Source organism: Podarcis tiliguerta (genome assembly GCF_965153285.1).
Source record: "Podarcis tiliguerta genome assembly, chromosome: 12".
Taxonomy (NCBI): domain Eukaryota; kingdom Metazoa; phylum Chordata; class Lepidosauria; order Squamata; family Lacertidae; genus Podarcis; species Podarcis tiliguerta.
In genome coordinates, this window is record NC_139545.1 from 33077022 (window position 1) to 33094388 (window position 17367).

The 17367-nt window shown below is 42.5% G+C and overlaps 1 protein-coding gene across 6 annotated transcripts in view; it reads left to right on the forward strand.

The window, feature by feature from the left end:
- The window catches only part of CALCR (calcitonin receptor), a 141810-nt gene that overhangs the window by 100932 nt on the left and 23511 nt on the right, over window positions 1-17367 (forward strand). For all 6 annotated transcript variants that reach the window (XM_083405468.1, XM_083405467.1, XM_083405472.1 and 3 more), the window contains exons 8-10: window positions 7331-7484; window positions 11742-11802; window positions 11902-11968. In XM_083405468.1, coding sequence (XP_083261594.1) covers window positions 7331-7484; window positions 11742-11802; window positions 11902-11968 — 282 coding nt within the window. The remainder of the gene's footprint in view (window positions 1-7330; window positions 7485-11741; window positions 11803-11901; window positions 11969-17367) is intronic.

The window sequence follows — 17367 nt, forward strand, 5'->3', positions numbered from 1 at the left end:
TGCCTGCCAACTCTTCCCCCACCCTCAGAATCACCCAAGCTGTTTCCTTCCACTACTACCCTCCAAGAAGAAAGATACAGAACCCCAGAGCTTTACTTGAGGAGGGTTATTGTGAGAAAATAAGAAGAACTAGCTGGATCAGGCCAATGGCCCATGTAGTCAAGCATAACAGTGGCCAACCAGAAGCCTGTGAGTAATGCACAAGCAGAACCTGAGCACAAGACCACTGGTCCTTTCAGTGGCTTCCAGCAGCTGGTGTTCAGAAGCATTATAGTCTCCAGCCATGGAGGCAGAACATAGTTGTAATGGCTAGTAACCATGGTAGTAGAGAAGACAATGGTCAGCAGAAAACTGATTGAGTAACCCACCCCACCAGGGGCCTGCCCTCCTTCTGCTATAGGAATCTCTCTTATTTCCTCCATATTACCAGCAGCTCTGCATGGCGATAAGATCTTTGCTGTTCATCTGCTGTCACTAAATGAGTCACAGAATTTAGGAAACAATTTGGCAGGCAGAAACCTAGAAGCTTAAGTGGATTTCAGGAATCTGTAAATCTACATTTAAGCTCTGTCAGTAAGCACAATATGTGATCAGTGTTTTAAAGATCAGCACGCTTAATAGGGCAAGGGCAGACTGACCTGGCTTCTATAGTGTTTGCCATTGTGTTTCTTCTGGCATCTTGATGGAGAAGGTATTTTCTTCCAATTTATCATCATTAGTGTCTCCATTTGCATTGGACTTAATTTCCCCCTTCCATTAGGCTTGTATGCTAAGGGAACATCGTTCAAAGTAGCCTTCTGGAATCTCATCCAGTTTTGAACATTCACCAAAAAATATCGTGATTACCATTAATGTTTTGTGGAGACTGAGTCTCTTGGAAAAGAAGAAGTGTTGTTTGGATTGTGGTAACTGTTAGTTTTTGACACTGATCCACCTTTTCTGTACTGTGTTGACATACTTAACTGTCCTTTTCATCAGCCTCAGGTGCTGATAACTGTTGGATATGATTTCTACTTCTTGTCGTTAGAATAAGAAGTATTGGTCATCTATAGCAAGAGGATCCAGTTGATAATGTTAAAAACTAGTAGCCTCGTACCCAATGTTGCTTGGGAATTCTAAGAAACCAAAAAAATCAGCACATTTTAAAAATCAGTGGTTAAAGATCAAGCGGTTTTGAAAGGTTTAGCCTGCCCTCTTGATTCAAAATGGTGTCCATTTGTACCCAAACGTAGAGGAAAACCTCTCTGGTCTCAGGAATCATCATTCAAAATGCCCTTTTATAGACAAATTATTTTGCCTTCTTCAGCTATTACAGAACCCTGACTACGTAAGAGGAGCAGAATTTTTAAGTAGGGGTAAAAGGAATCTGTCCATGACAGGGCTCTTGTGTTCTTATGATGTAGATTGCATAGGCATGTACTATTCTAATTTGGCCTGTAGCTTTTTGGATAATGTTGCGAATGGCTGTAAAGAACTGCGACACACTGGTCACATCCATAACATATATTTAAAGCATATGACCTGCCTCCAAGAATCCTGGGAACTGTAGTTTGTTGGTGCTGCTGGGAATTACAGCTCTGTGGTGGGTAAACTACAGGTCCCAGGATTCTTTGGGGGAAGCCATGTGCTTTAAATGTATGGTGAGGATGCGACTACTGGGGGGTGGGAAGTGTTTAACATGGATAAAAAGTAAATGAAATCATCACTCTTGGGAGGAGTCCTCAACTTTCACTTTGCTAATTGAGATAGGTTTTCGTGAACAGCTCAAAATCTGAAAACAGGTAATGACATATGAACGGGTATAATACGTTCTGACAGAAAACTGATTTAAAGCTGCACTGTTGAGCCTTGTGTTATTTTGGAAAAGGTCTGTTGCTTATTTATTAGAATCTATGGACACTTGGAATTTAAGCATGCTGTCATAGAGCGCTGATCTAATAAGCAGAGGGAGCTTAGCGATCCAAACCCAGCGCAAACTCATTTAAGACTGAATTATATTGTCTGCGGAAAATCTCCTGATGTCTTATGATCTGAAATCAAATGACAAATGTAATAAAATGATGAGCCATTTTCAATACTAACAGACAGCGGAGCAAATTTTTCAGCAGTTGTCCATCAACATAGCTCAGTTGCTAGAGCATGAGGCTCTTAATCTCAAGGTTGTGGGTTTGAGCCCCACATTGGGCAAAATATTCCTGCATTGCAGAGGGTTGGACTAAGATGACCTCCCTGGTCCATTCCAACTCCACAGCTCTATGATTCTATGATTTACTAGAACTTTAGCAGGGTTGGTTTTTGAGACAGGTCACCAGGGGCATGTGAATGTTGAGGGCTTAAACAGATGTCTCATGTGACAGCTCTTTGCAGCTTACCTGTGATTTCTAGCCTGGTCTACATACGCAGTAGAACGAAGTGAGATTTCTGGCATAGCAGAATAGTCTGACTGTGGGGGATTGCCTTTCTTTGTTTGTTATTGCTCTCCCATATAACAAGCTTCATCCAGTTAAGAACTAGCATGACAAGGGAAAAGGTTCTGTCCCAGCTCATTTCCTGCTGCATTAGTTTTCTGATTGTAGAGTGTCTTGTTAGAGTAATGGAGCATTCTTTTCCCCCCTTTTTAAAAAGTGATTCTCCATCCATAAATTTAAATGGATACAGTCCATTCTACCACCTTAAAACTTTTCCACTGCATCTCCACCTCACTTTGCTGCATGTGCAGACAAGTCCCAAGTCCCATTGGAACACAGAAGTAACGTTTATAGACTTAAGTGGATTTGCAGTGAATCAGTGCATCTTGTCATGTTGTTTTTCGGCATACTAGATACGTTAGTAGTGCTGCATTGGCACAGAGCCAAGCAAAATTCATTCAGGATACTGCTTTTCCTACTCTTAATTCCGATAAATTTACCACCTAGACACTTCTTCACATAGCTAGAGCCGCATAATAACATTATACCGCATCCAGTGGTGGTGGTCAGAAGGCATCTAAGACAGGGCTGGCCCAAGACATTTTGGCACTTGTGGCGAGCCACAAAATGGTACCTCCCTTCCTGTTAGGGAAGAAGGGTAAGTGAAGATCTACATCAGTAACAAGGGAGGAATAAATATCTACCTTGGGATTTGCTGCCCCTGTGGATCCTGCCACCTGAGGTTGCTGACCCACCTTGCCTCATGGGTGGGCCACCCCTGATCTAGGAGCACCACTAAGCTATACTGCCTAGCCCACCATGAAGTCCTGGCTCTGCTCACATCACTCCCTTTTGCTGAATAGCAATGGTGCAGCAGCTCCTACATCTCACCCTAAATGCTTATATGTAATTCAACAATTCACAGGGTTTATATAGGATGTACAGGGTGAGTCCTTTCAAAGAGGCCCCGTGGATACAGAGTACACATGTTCCATGGGGCCTCTTGTAAAAGACGCACCCTGTATAATTGCAGCATATCTTCATTGCAACTTCCTTGTTCCTCTGGGCTGTTAGAAGAAGACATCTTCCGCTGAAATATAGGTGGGTGAATGAGTGAGTGAGTGAGTGAGTGAGTGAGTCATAGCAGCAGCAGGCTCTGACACTGAGAAGACTGGAAATGGGTTCCTTTAGCTATTGATCTTCCTCAAACTCGGCCCTCCGGATGTTTTTGGCCTACAACTCCCATGATCCCTAGCTAGCAGGACCCGTGGTCAGGGATGATGGGAATTGTAGTCTCAAATCATCTGGAGGGCTGAGGTTGAGGAAGCCTGATCTTGAGGGCTGCCTCTACAGTCACTTGGAAGCTTATTAGTATATAGTGGCTGACTGAGAGAGGCTAATTAATTAAAATGAAATTCCCTTTAAACCACTTCAGCATGAATGAAAAATTCCGTAAATATTTGCAAGTGAAGGCTGATGTTTACCATGTCCTCAACACTATTTCTTTCAACACAGTTCATCTTGATGTATTGCTAGGTCTGAACTCTTCATTCTAATATTTTCTAATATATTTTCAAATTGATGAGACGCGACTCTAAGCGCTAGCCAGATGCATCCCTCATGCCCTGTCTAATAGCTTTCCCAAACCTATTACACATCAAGAGACTAAGCTTCTCAGAAAGCCATAAATAACTCAGAAGATGGATGCAGAATTTAAATCAGAAAACAAACTGCAATCGCTTGATGTGACCGAGAGTATGGAAATACAGAAGACATGTAGGAACATGGGGCAACATAATGAAATTAAGTGTCCTAAAAGCTCACAGTGTCTGGACATACACTGAACCGTATGACTGGAAAAGGCTGTCACATTGAGCTCTGATCAGCAATAAATACATCAGCCTCCAACAAAGAGGCTAAATCTAAACAACTCTGTATCACAAGCAGAGAGCTTATCTTCCTAAAGGACATTCGATTAAGTCCTTCTGAATGACATAAAACAGTAAACTAAGCCACAAGCAAAGAACCCCAGGATTAGAAACCATTCAGATTTTAGGAAAATTTTCTTCTTTTTCCACCCATTTTTTAAAAAACTGATTTGGCTCAGATTATAATGGAGCTGCAGGCCAGTTGGCAGAAATTTAATAGGATCTCCTTTAAGAGACACTTTAGGATAGTCATATGTGACCCAACTCTACAGAGAGAGCCAGTCTGGTATAGTGGTTAAGGTGTTTGACTAGAAATCTAGTAGAGATCTGGGTTCAAATACCCATTTGGCCTCACTGCATGACAGCTTAGTATACCTCAGCCCAATCCACTTCACCGCGTTGTTCTGACAACCTGCTTCAGGAGACGCAGAGGAAATGCTTTTGAATAAGCAGTTCAACCCAACTCCTCAGAGAAAGCCAGTGTTGTATAGTGGTTAAAATGTTGGACTGGGAATATAGAGATTCAGGTTCAGGTTCAGATTCAGTCTCACTGCATTACTGGTTTAGTCAGTCTGCCTCAGTGCAGCCCACCTCACCAGGTTGTTGTGAGGGCAAAGGGCAGTGGCCCATCTATGCCACTCTGTGCCCATTGGCAGAACAATGAGATGAAATACAAATAACAGTAACTCCTTAGCTCTTTGGGATGCTCACATGCTGTACCTCTCAGACAAGCTGGACTCCTCCAGATAACTCTCTCTTTCTCTATTTCCACTGCTTCATTCAACTCTGCTCTCATGGCTGCATTCAACTATTGTTGCAAAAGGCTTTATCCATGCGGAAAAAGTAACACTGGGGCTTCAGTAGCTAGCTTTCTTTTGCAATCTTGTTTTATCAAGAGCAAAGGACAAGTTGACAAAGGCATCAAAGTATATCAGAAGTGGCCTTTTGCAGTTCTTGAATTACTGGGGGCACCTGCTCTTACTACCTTTTGTAGTGGTCCTCTTAGCTACTGTTCTTAGAAGGCTACCAAGTGGCATGATTTTGGATAAAACCTGAGGAAGTCAAGGGCCCAGAGTCCCATAATTTGAGAACCGACCTGTTGTTGATTGCTGAGTCTCAATACCACTTTTTGGTTGAAAGTGCTCTAGCTACCACAGATGCAGTGTCCGGATGGATGTGTGTGTCTCTAAAAGCATCACCTTTAAGAAAGAAAGATGCAGACATTTTGATAAGATCAGATCACCTGCATAGGGTACTTCATATGGTATATACACTTTACGTTGTTTCTTTTTAACCACTTGCCATATCCCAGCTGGCATCCATTTGGCCTGCCCCATGGTACTGTTTTCAGAACCAGAAGTTTCGTAGTAGCACTAGGTGATGTTGATATATCCCATCCCTTGCATTGCAAAGAGAGATTAAGAGAGAGATGGGGCCTAAATCATTTGACAGGTGGTTCTTCGCATCTGTCTATAGTGGCCATGTGTCCTTCTTTACAGAGGACATTCCTCTATATGGAGGGCTGTCTAAGAACAGTCCTCTATTTGAAGATGTCTTCTAGTGGAAGAGCTGTCTGGTTTAAATATAACGAAGAGAGAGCAGGGGCATTGAAACTGACAATCGATATCACCATGGTAAACATTCTGAGAAGGCACATAGGTTACCTGGTCTTCCTCATCATGGTAACATGCATTTGTGTTTAAATGATAGTCATTCTTTTTAAACTTGCTTCTATATATATATATAAACGAACATGTGTAAATTGTATACAGTTTACATATGTGCCCTCTTTTGCTCCCCCCCCCTTTTGATTATGTATATGTGGCCACCCTAATCTGTGCTCAACAGGTCCATGGAATGAACAAACACATTTTTAGATAATTGCATGTCTCCTTAGACCAAAATTTTCTCTTGTAATTATTTTTGGAGCAGCTGGCTGTCAGTCAAATAGAAGAAACTAAAGTTATCTACCAAAAGGCACTGTCGAGATCACAGAGGCTGTTTATTGGCAGTTTTTAGAGACAGATATGTTTTGGTTTGATAAAGTCTCATCATGACTGAAGAGCAGTATGTACAGAGCCCTGTGTGTCTGTCAGTCACCGCAGTGCTCAACAGGCTATGATCAATAAGAACGTGAAGAGGGTGTCTTGAACACCAGCTGAGAGACTCATTCAGTATACAAAGGACAAGTCATAGAACATATTGACCCATGCTTTAGGAAAACAGTCTGGGGAAGATTTAGGGACCTTACATTTTGGCTGGTACATAAGGAACATGCAGATATTTGCTTTCTTCTTACATGCAATTCTTTTGTCTCAGTGCTTCATTTGTGAAAAGTAGGTTTTCATGGCTCATATCAGCTTGGAAGTTTCAGGCTGAGAATGCCCACCCAGCCTTATTCCAAAATGTATAGAGCCTGATTATTGATGCACTTTCCCCCATACTCAGTTTCCCCTACTTCATATTTTAAACAGGAATCCTGAGGTCTCGTGAGAGTTTCCTTTTGATAACTAGTCCATTTCTCCAAAACAGTCATACGTAACTTTGGAAATCAATTCTAACTTTTAGAAACAGACCACCACTTAATGTTTATAATTACAAGAGGAAGGATCAGGAAAGGCAGGTTATCGTGACCTTTGAAGGATCCAGCTAGCATCTCTCCAGCACTTTAGCTGGCCTCTAGGTCTACTTATTTGTTAGCTCTGCAGAACTTCAGAGTGAAGGAAAAAAATTCTAGAGTGTGAGTTGCTGGTAGTAGCTTTTGGAATTTTGGCTCGTTGTGCCTGATGCCTGGTGATTTAGGAGGTCCATGTACTCCATATATCTGATTTATTTGTAGCTCACAGTCCGTGGCGGTTGCTGAAAGATTCCAACAAACACCAGGCATGGAAAATCCTTTTGGATCTTAGCACTGATATTCTTGTTTGCTTGCTTACCTATGGCATTCATGCGGTTGTCTGTCTACAGTTTAATGCTTTTCTGTTTGTCTGACAGGTAAGCTGCAAAGTGCTTCAGTTTTTCCACCAATACATGATGGGCTGTAACTACTTCTGGATGCTTTGTGAAGGCATTTATCTTCATACTCTCATTGTGGTGGCAGTATTTGCTGAAGAGCAGCGTCTGCACTGGTATTACCTCTTGGGTTGGGGTATGTGGCATTTCCTCTCCTTCCTGTTCTTTACTTTCTTCTGTTCTTCTCTCTTCTGGTTTCCAGTGGCTGGAAGTGTGAGGGCCCCTAGGCCAGCTGGTGACAGCCTTGCAGAGGGAGCAAGGTTTTGTTTTGTTTTTCTGTTAAGTATTAGGCAGTGCTGCTGCTGAATCATAAAACATAGTACTGATATTCTACTTTGAAAAATGTTTGATTTAAGAGAAGACGCAAGACACTTACAAATTTACTGGTACAAAAGCCCCCCACAGAAATTGGAAGTTAAGGCACCTGGGCTGAAAAGTCTGTGTCCTTTAAGCAGGATCTTTACACACACTACAGTTTGAAAGTTTGTGCTTGCATAAAATCATTAATTTATTTATATAATAATATTATTATTTTACAATATATTTACAAATATATAAATGCACACACACCTACAGATAAACACATAGAAAAAGGAAGGCAAATGTTAAAGCCAGGTCTTGTGTATTGTTAATCGCAGTGTTCCTAGCATTGTTCAACAATACATTGCGTTTTATTGCACCAACAAATAAATCACATTTCTGAATAAAGCAGTTGCTAACTTATCTTCTTTTCCTTACTCCAGAAGGATTTTCTTCTTGCAGTCTGCATATTTTATAGCCATGATCACTCAGTGTGCAGAACCAGTGAGCTGGCCAGAAATATAGGGGCCCCTGAGAAATAATCACGCCTGGTTTGAAGCATGAGGAGCAATGATTCCCTTGTCCTTTTTAAACGACCCCCGCATGCTATTTCCAGAGATGGTGCCTAGGATGGCTTGAGGTGGGAACAGTGGTGTTCAAGGAATGCCTTTGCATTAGATGAATTGCTTGTTAGACAGATTGTCAGAAGAATAATCTCCTAGGGGCTACCACAGCTTCCAGCTATAGTAACTCCCTCCCACAGCATGTTATGTCCCACGTGAACCAACTGGAATCAGCTTAGCAAAATGGCCTCTCACGTTAGAGCAAATGGATTGTGCATCTCAGTAAGTGGGCCAAATTGCATTCTATGCCCAAAATATTTATTTTGACATTGGGTCCGATATATTTGACTAAAAACCTTGAGACAGTGGCTGGCTTAATCTTGCATTTGGTGCATTGTGGTAATATGCCAACCCTGCATGTATTTTAACATGAATCAATATCCATGAGAATGCTAAGCGGGAGATGACTAAATGAACTATCTGAATTTTATTAAGGAGAGCTGTTAAAAATGCAAAACTGATTCCTGCCATACTTCCATGGAAGACAAACCACTGCCTGTTTTGCCTTTGTCATACTGACAGCTTTGCACATTACAATTTCACTTCAGTAGATGTAAAACCACTCAGGTGGAGCAAGAAAGCAAGAGTTATCAGTGTTATCTGAGGCTGAAATTAGAACTGCTTGCAAGAAGAATGATCTTGTTTTTATTCAAGCAATCTGAATACAGATTGTTTCCATAAAACTTTCAAACGTCGCTCCAACATCATCAGCAGTAATGACATATCACAGACATTAACATACCAGAATGCTGATGTTTGGATAAGTTTTGAAATCATTTGCAAGCCTTCACCCAAAATCCACATAACTCAACTACGTATTGGTTTTTTATCGAAAGGACATTCTAGTTTTGAAATGTTTATACACTAACAAAAACAAAGTGTAAAAAAGTTACGCTGGCCGTGGTTTTTTGAAATGTGAAATTAGACTCCAGTCCTTTATATGCTTACCTAGGAGTAAGTCCAACTCATCTCTGAGTAGACGAGTATAAAATTGCACTCTCAGAATTATTTTCTGTCTTTATCCTCAAATCAGCCCAGTTACTGTTGCCAGTTCCGATGAATTTATTTTCAGTTACAGCAAAAAGAGAGCGGTGCTCATTTGCTTAAACCTGAAGAATACGAGAAGGCATAGACTCGGCTGAGAAGTGATGCCAAACCATGGTTTAGCGTTATGGAGACAAGCACACAGCAGCCTTGGATTCACACGCTCCCATCTCCTCCTCCTTTACAAATGACAGGAGGGGATTAAAAGCTTTGGCCTTCGATTTCGAAGGAACCAGAGTTTCTTGAGTCATGCAAACCCAGGGACGGTGGTTTGTTCTGACTTGTTAGTTAAAACAAAGGAGGACCAAGCCAACTGTATTCATGTAAATAAAAGCAAAAAGCTGAATCAAACCAAAGGTCGAACTCTTCCAGCATCCTGTTCCCCCAGTGGCCAACCAGATGCCTATGGGAAGCCTGCAATCAGGCCATTAGTGCAACAGCAGTCTCCTCACTCCTACTCCCCAGTGGCTGCTTTTCAGAGGTAAACCAGCCTCAGAACTGAAGCCGTCATGATTAGTAGCTACTGATAGCCCTGTCCTCCCTGATTTGTCTAATCTCCTTTTTAAGGCATCTCAGTTGGTGGTCATCATCGCTACATCTTGCAATAGCAAATTCCATAGTCTTTGTGCTCTGTGATGAATGGGAGAAAACCTTAACAGCAACGTTTTCTTCATAGGACTAAAGTCCTATGAAGCACATGTATACTTGCAGCACTAGCCATTTGCCTTGGAAACCATTTGAGGCAGGAAACATGCTTTCAAAGTGTAGAAGACTTTGGCAATCTACCGTATTGGCCTGAATATAAGCAGCACCTTTAAAATTGGAGGGGGGGGGAGGAAAAAATACCTGAATTTAAGCCACTCCATTCCTTGCTGCACCTGGCTGCACACTGGGCAGGGAGAGGGGGAGCTGCGCTGTGTTTCCCCTTCCTCGCTTTCTCCCTTCCTGGACTTAGGGGAGAGGATGGGGACTACGCATGGGGCGGGCGCCACTTTGCCTCGCTCCTGGCACTGTTTGCCCCATGCTCCTGGCTGCATACCATAAGGTCGCGAATATAAGCCACATTTTAACTATTCACAGTCGGAATTTGGGGGGGAAAGTGAGGCTTATATTCAGGCCAATATGGTATTTAGAGGCATACGGCTCTGAACCTTATTCTAGAAAAGAATAGCTCTTAAAATGAGTGGCAGCAGTTTGCTTTAAAATGGCAGTGTTTTATTTTTAAAAAACCAGACGGAAATCAATAACCAAAGAAAGTATTCCATGCTCCACTACACCTCACCCCCCAAATGTTAGTATAATCAATATCTGTAAGCAGTCCCTCCAACTGAATTCCCTGACATTTATTTATTTTTAGTTATTTCAGCATTTTTGGAGGCTTACCTCAACCAGAGCAATGATTTGACTGCAAAAACTTTTCACTCCTTCAGACACCCTGAGCCTGTACTTAATTTGACAGGGGGCAAGCTTGTCAGGGCAGTGTTAAAAGAAAAATGCTTTGGAAAAATAACTGTATGTGCTTGTCAGCCTTAACTCCATGGCTTGCCTCAGCCAGCAGCGCTAACATCTCTCTCACTGACAAGGCATATTCATTACAAGACTGGCTTGTAAAGGTTCTTTCGTACAGCCAGAGTGAGAAATACAGTGGTGCCCCGCAAGACGAATGCCTCGCAAGACGGAAAACCCGCTAGACGAAAGGGTTTTCCGTTTTGGAGGTGCTTCGCAAAACGAATTTGCTATGGGCTTGCTTCGCAAGACGAAAATGTCTTGCAATTCCTGGGGGTTTTTTCCCCCTCCCAGCCTTTTTCCCAAGCCCCTAAGCCGCTTAACAGCTGTTCGCTAAGCCGCTGAACAGCTGATCTAAGCTGCTTATCAGCTGATCTAAGCCGCTAATAGCCTTTTAGCAGCTAATCCGCTAATCCCTTAAGCCTTTAATAGCCGCTAAACCGCTAATAGCGCTAATCCACTAATGGGCTTGCTTCGCAAGACGAAAAAAACCACAAGATGAAGAGACTCGCGGAACGGATTCTTTTCGTCTTGCGAGGCACCACTGTATATTTACAGTCAGTGGTCAAGTTACCCTGACTGCATGCACAACATACATTTAAATCACAAACAATGCTGGGAACTATAGTGTGCTGGGAATTGTAGCATGGTAAACCACATTTCCCAGGATTCTTTGGGGGAAGTCTCTTGCTGTGCCTCTCTCCTTTAGTAAGAACTAACAGGATCTGGAAAGCTGCAGGTTTATGTAGTAGCTGTCTTGTGGGAACATTCTTTATCACATAGCTGCTGCACTTTACACAGAGAAATAGGCTTGTTATTCTCTAATTCACATTTCTTTAAGATTTTCATAAGGTTTTTTCAGCCTAACACAGATTGCATTACAAAAACTGAAATGTGATGCATATAATTATCCATTCTAGGGTTTCCTTTAGTGCCAGCATCAATTCATGCTGTGGCAAGAACCAAATACTTCAACGATAAGTAAGTATCATGTTTGTTCTTTATAGTTTACTTAGCATTTCTTTATAAAAACAAAGCAATTTTGCTCTTTTAGTAAATTTTTTTTTTCTCTCCTTCCAGCTGCTGGATTAGTGTGGACACTCACTTGTTGTATGTTGTTCATGGGCCTGTGATGGCAGCTTTATTGGTGAGAAAATCATTTCCTATTGCATTAAAAGCACTGTATTATTATTATTTTGCTTATTATTATTATTATTATTATTATTATTATTATTATTATTACCACCATATTGGCCCGGATATAAGCCGCACCCACATAAGTTGCATCTTTAAAGTTCGGGGGCCCCTTCGACCCCGCACTCCCAGGCTGCTTCCGGGGGGGGGGGCGCTGCTTTGCCGGCAGCGTAAGATCACAAATATAAGCCGCACTTTAACTTTTCATTGGAAAAAAGTGAAAATTGGAAAAAAGTGCAGCTTATATTTGGGCCAATACGGTATCTAAATCCAAGTAATTGGTACTCAGAGTAGACCCACTGGAATTAATAGCCATGACCATTAAATTCAGTTGGTCTGCTCTGAATCAGACTAACACTGAATGCAACCTGTTATTTTTTCTTATTTTTGTTTTATTAATGATATTATTAATGATTACAGTTATGACTTTGTATTTTTACCCCCCTTTTCTGCATGGCACCCAACACTGCTAATAGCAATAATATAAGATTATTTAAATTTTAAAATAACACGGTAATGTAAAACTATATCTGAGCAAACCTGGTTAGAATCAGACAGGTGCATTGCAATCCTATGTGTGCTTACTTGGAAGTAAGTGCATAGGATTGCATTCTGAGGCTATAAGCCTGCACACACTTAGCTGAGAGTAAGACCCCATTGAAAACAGTGGGGGCTACCCTATGTATGTGCAGCTGTTTTCCATGGGGGGGTGTCTTTTAAGACCTTCAAAAAATGTAGAGGTCAGGCATGTGCAAACTTGTTCCCACCACTCTCACTTAGTTAAATGTCGGGTAGGGCCAAGTAGGACGCCTGTCTGAAGCCCTGGAGAGCCACAGCTAGTCATTGTAAAGCAGGGATAGCCAACATGATACAGTGGATAGTCCAGATACAGTGGACTCTTGGTTTGCAAACGTGATCCATGTGGGAGGCATATTCGCAACCTGCAGCACGCACAGGTTGCAATTTGGCGCTTCTGCACATGCGCGAGTGCCAAAACCCAGAAGTAACCCGTTCTGGTACTTCCTGGTTCGGCGCGGTGCGCAACCCAAAATCGCACAACCTGAAGCATCTGTAACCCGAGATATGACTGTATTGGACTACAGCTCCCATCATGCCTGGCCATTGCCTCTGCTGGCAGGGGCTGATGGGAGTTGTAGGGCAACAACACCTTGGCTGCCCCTGATGTAGAGCTAGGTTTGAGCTAGGTTTTCTAATATAAGGCCAGTTCCTGTGTTCCTAATGCAATCCTTGCAAGATTGTAAAGAAACAGTTTTTGTGGCAGGCCTCAATTCTCTGCACAATGTCTTGAGCATAATATGAGCAAGTGTTTCCTTTCCTTCCTTTCTGTATAATCATGCTGTGTCTCCTCTTCACCCCACCACCTTTCTCGTGCCTCCTTGGCTGAATTTACACGCCTTTCTCAGGTTTTTCTTATGTGTTCTTCCTTCAGCTCCTTGTATTATCATTGCAGCTTGATACGTCTTTGTCTTCTTGTTAATTGTCCCCGTGTGATCTTTTGAAGGAGCTGACTCATTATTATGGGATGTTTGTAGTTCCTGGTTGACTCCAGATACCTGGAAAGCACGGGTGGCAGCAGGGAGCTTCTCAGTATGCCAGACATGGTTTCAGCAACATGATTGTATTGATTGTGTAGTTATATATCTATAGCATTAGTTTTTGGTCCTTTCAAATGATCCAAAAGTCATCTCAGAGACTGGATTAATATTCAGGAGCAGGGAGGAACTAAGGAATTTCCAGCTGGGAGTGGATCTCTTACATTTAAAGATGAAATTGTTATTTCCTCCTCCCCCCCCCCCTTTTTTTTTCCTAACTAGAAGAGGGAGAAAGCTTTGTTGCTGCTTCAAGTAGCATATTGGCTGCCCTCAGGAACCCAGAAGTTTTCCTTCTGAAATTTGGGGAATTAGGCCCTGGGTGAACAACTCTATTTAATGTGTTTATATGCCATTTTTCATCACTTCAAAATAACCTCAAAGAAACTTAACATAAGAATAAATAAACCACATCATTAAAAATCACATAACAAAATAGAAGTGATAGTATGATGTCAATAACAGAACACAGACATAAAACCAGCACTATAATACAAGACAGACTCAAGGTTCAAAACAATCTAACCCAAGTCTCCAAAAGTGATAGAAAATAAATTTAATTTTTAAAAAAACACGTGCCCAAAGTGTCTCACAACTGCATACCAAATGAACAATAATAAATATAAGAGTTCAGAAAACATAAAGGTAAAGGGACCCCTGACCATTAGGTCCAGTCATGGCCGATTCTGGAGTTGCCGCGCTCATCTCGCTTTATTGGCTGAGGGAGCCGGCGTACATATGGAAACGCCATTTGCCTTCCCACTGGAGCGGTACCTATTTATCTACTTGCCCTTTGACGTGCTTTCAAACTGCTAGGTTGGCAGGAGCTGGGACCGAGCAATGGGAGCTCACCCCGTCGTGGGGATTCGAACCACCGACCTTCTGATTGGCAAGTCCTAGGCTCTGTGGTTTAACCTACAGTGCCACCCATTCAGAAAACATACTCCCTAAAAATAACCAGACTGAGTTGTACTCAGTGTGCTGCTAAGATTGAGGTTCAACCATTGAAAAGATTTCTCCTTGAGCAACACAATCTTCTCCCCCATTCTCCTCCCCCAACACACCCACTAAATCTGTTCCGAAGACGATTTGGAAGTGCTGTGGGGCGCACAGGAGTGAGGAGAGGGAGGAAATCCCCTTGCGCTAGCACTGAGAAGTGCACTAATGCAAAGCGTTAGTAAGTTGAATACTGCCCAAAGTCAATAAATAGAGAAAAGAAATCTATACAGTATTATCTAAAACAATACAAAAAAAAGCTAACCTAATTCAACAGCTTGGAACTGAAAAAGAGAAAGGATGGTGTCCAACACAGAAATAAAATGGTGGTATACAAAATGGGGGGGGGGGTGCACTATTCCCATAGGACCTTCCATGAAAGCTCACCACCCAAGCATAAGGCAGGAATGGCCGGCCTTAATATGGATTGTAGCTGCTACCGCCAAGCAAAGCTCTTGAACTGGCTACCACGAATCCTGAAGCTGTTCCATGCCTGTGTATTGTTTCCTGCCTAGATTTTGATAGCAACTGTTTCTAATAGGATTGCAACTGGCAAGATTGGCCAAGTCAGACCATCTAGCTCAGCACAGTCTACACCAACTGGCAGGATCTCTCCAGATTTTCAGGCAGGGGATCTCTCCTGCCAAGGATTGAACCTGGAACCTTCTACATGCAAAGCACCTTCCCCACAGCTTTATATACACAACCTGTGTAAGATCGGCATGTTGACACCCCAGAAGGTTCAGAACGGGATGACCTGGTATTTAGCTTTTGCCTGCAGACATGTGCATCATAAGAAGAAATACTCTGGCGATGAGTAAGGCGGAAAGGGCGATGAGGTAGCCTCAGTCTGTCTTCACAAAGTTAATTTAGCTTTCAGTTTTCCGACAGTTTTGATGCCTTTTTAAAAAAAACAACAAAACAATAATATATTTGGAGAAATAGTAGGTTGCTTATGGTAGTCAGGCTTCAATGGCTCAATTCATTTACCCAGAATGGAAACGACACATGATCGTTTTCCGTGTAACGGTCTGTGAAAGAGGGCTGCTGTGCTTAATGCCATACTAAATTTTATCATCTGGATGGGAATACTTTGCATGCCCTCTGGCCTCTCGAGAACCACAACCAGCTCAAGATTTATTGCAGCAGTCTGATTCCCTCCCCTCTGGGATCCTATAGGCCAAGGTTGGCTGATGAGGTGCAAACCTTTTCCTATTTCTGAACTCCACCACCACTACTCCCAAGCTTTATGCTTTGGTTACTCTGCAAAGTAAAGCTCATCATCTTTTTTAAAAGGAACTCTAATCACTTTCAGAAAAGAAACGAAAGAAAGGAAAAAAAACAGGTGTGATGATTGCTGGCTTCAAATCCTCTCCTTTACTATCTGGCTTGCTCATTACAGCGCTGCCTTTCCAAAAATACATTGGCTATGAACTCAGAAGCCACTGAAGGAGAGATAATGGTACTTGGGCTCAAAGCAGACATGTCTTTTCTTTTCTTAATTGGTGCAGTGTCTGTGTTGCTTCCAGAATCCTATGATTTCGGCTTAAGCAATCTGAGGAACTGAGCTCACAAAACCAGTACGGGGCCCTGATTCAGGTTGTGATTCCAATGGGTATCTGCTGTTTGCCCCCTGAATGAACCATTTGCTGTAAAACTGCATACTTGGGAACAAATGGGGCAAGGAGATTTTAAGCAGGAAACTAGTACAGAGCCACTGTCCAGAAAAGGAGTCCATTCTGGATCAGGGTGAATCTGTGGTCTAAACCACTGAGCCTCTTGGGCTTGCTGATCGGAAGGTCGGCGGTTCAAAACCCCGTGGTGGAGTGAGCTTCCGTTGCTCTGTCCCAGCTTCTGCCAACCTAGCAGTTTGAAAGCCTACCAGCATGAGTAGATAAATAGGTACCGCTCTGGCGGGAAGGTAAATGGCATTTCTGTGCCATTTACCATCATGGTGTTCTGTTGTGCCAGAGGTGGTTTAGTCATGCTGGCCCCATGACCCGGAAAGCTGGCTGTGGACAAACGCTGGCTCCCTCGGCCTGAAAGCGAGATGAGTGCCACAACACCATAGCCGCCTTTAACTGGACTTCACCGTCCAGGGGTCCTTTACCATTACCTTATTACTGCTCGCGTGCTTTGTCATCAAAATAAAGTAGACAGTTTAAGCACCTGTTTTTAAAACAAAAAAAACCCCAATAATTCTGCGTTTATTCTGCCAGAGACCTTTTTGTCCATCTTGCTCAGTTCTCTCCACACCACTGGTCTTCAGCTGATGGGTTGGGACCCAGTGGATCAAAGCCTGATCCAAGGTGGGTCACAGCAGGAGCACTACTACCAGTATATGGTAAAAGATTAAGAAATGAGTCCTCAAATTCATATTTGGATTATGAGTGAGTCCTGAAAAAAATTGAAGATGCCTGATCTATACTAACCAACAGTGGAGTTTTCCAGGATTTCAAACAGGGAGTCTCTCCCAGCCCTACCTGCAGATGCTGAAGATTGAACCTGGGCCTTCTGCATGCAAAACAGATGTTCTGTCACTGAGCTATAGCCCTTCCCCTGAAAGGCGCTTAGGGACTAAATGTGTAGCTGTTCGAAAAGGAATTTTTGGTGCTGGGGGAGCAACCATCCCATGCCAAATAGCAGAGGGTAATTTTAGTTGGAACAATTACACCAGAAAGCTTGCGTCTTCCTTCCCATGATCTGTTGTCCTGATTCCCCCCAATTGCACCACACACACATGCTA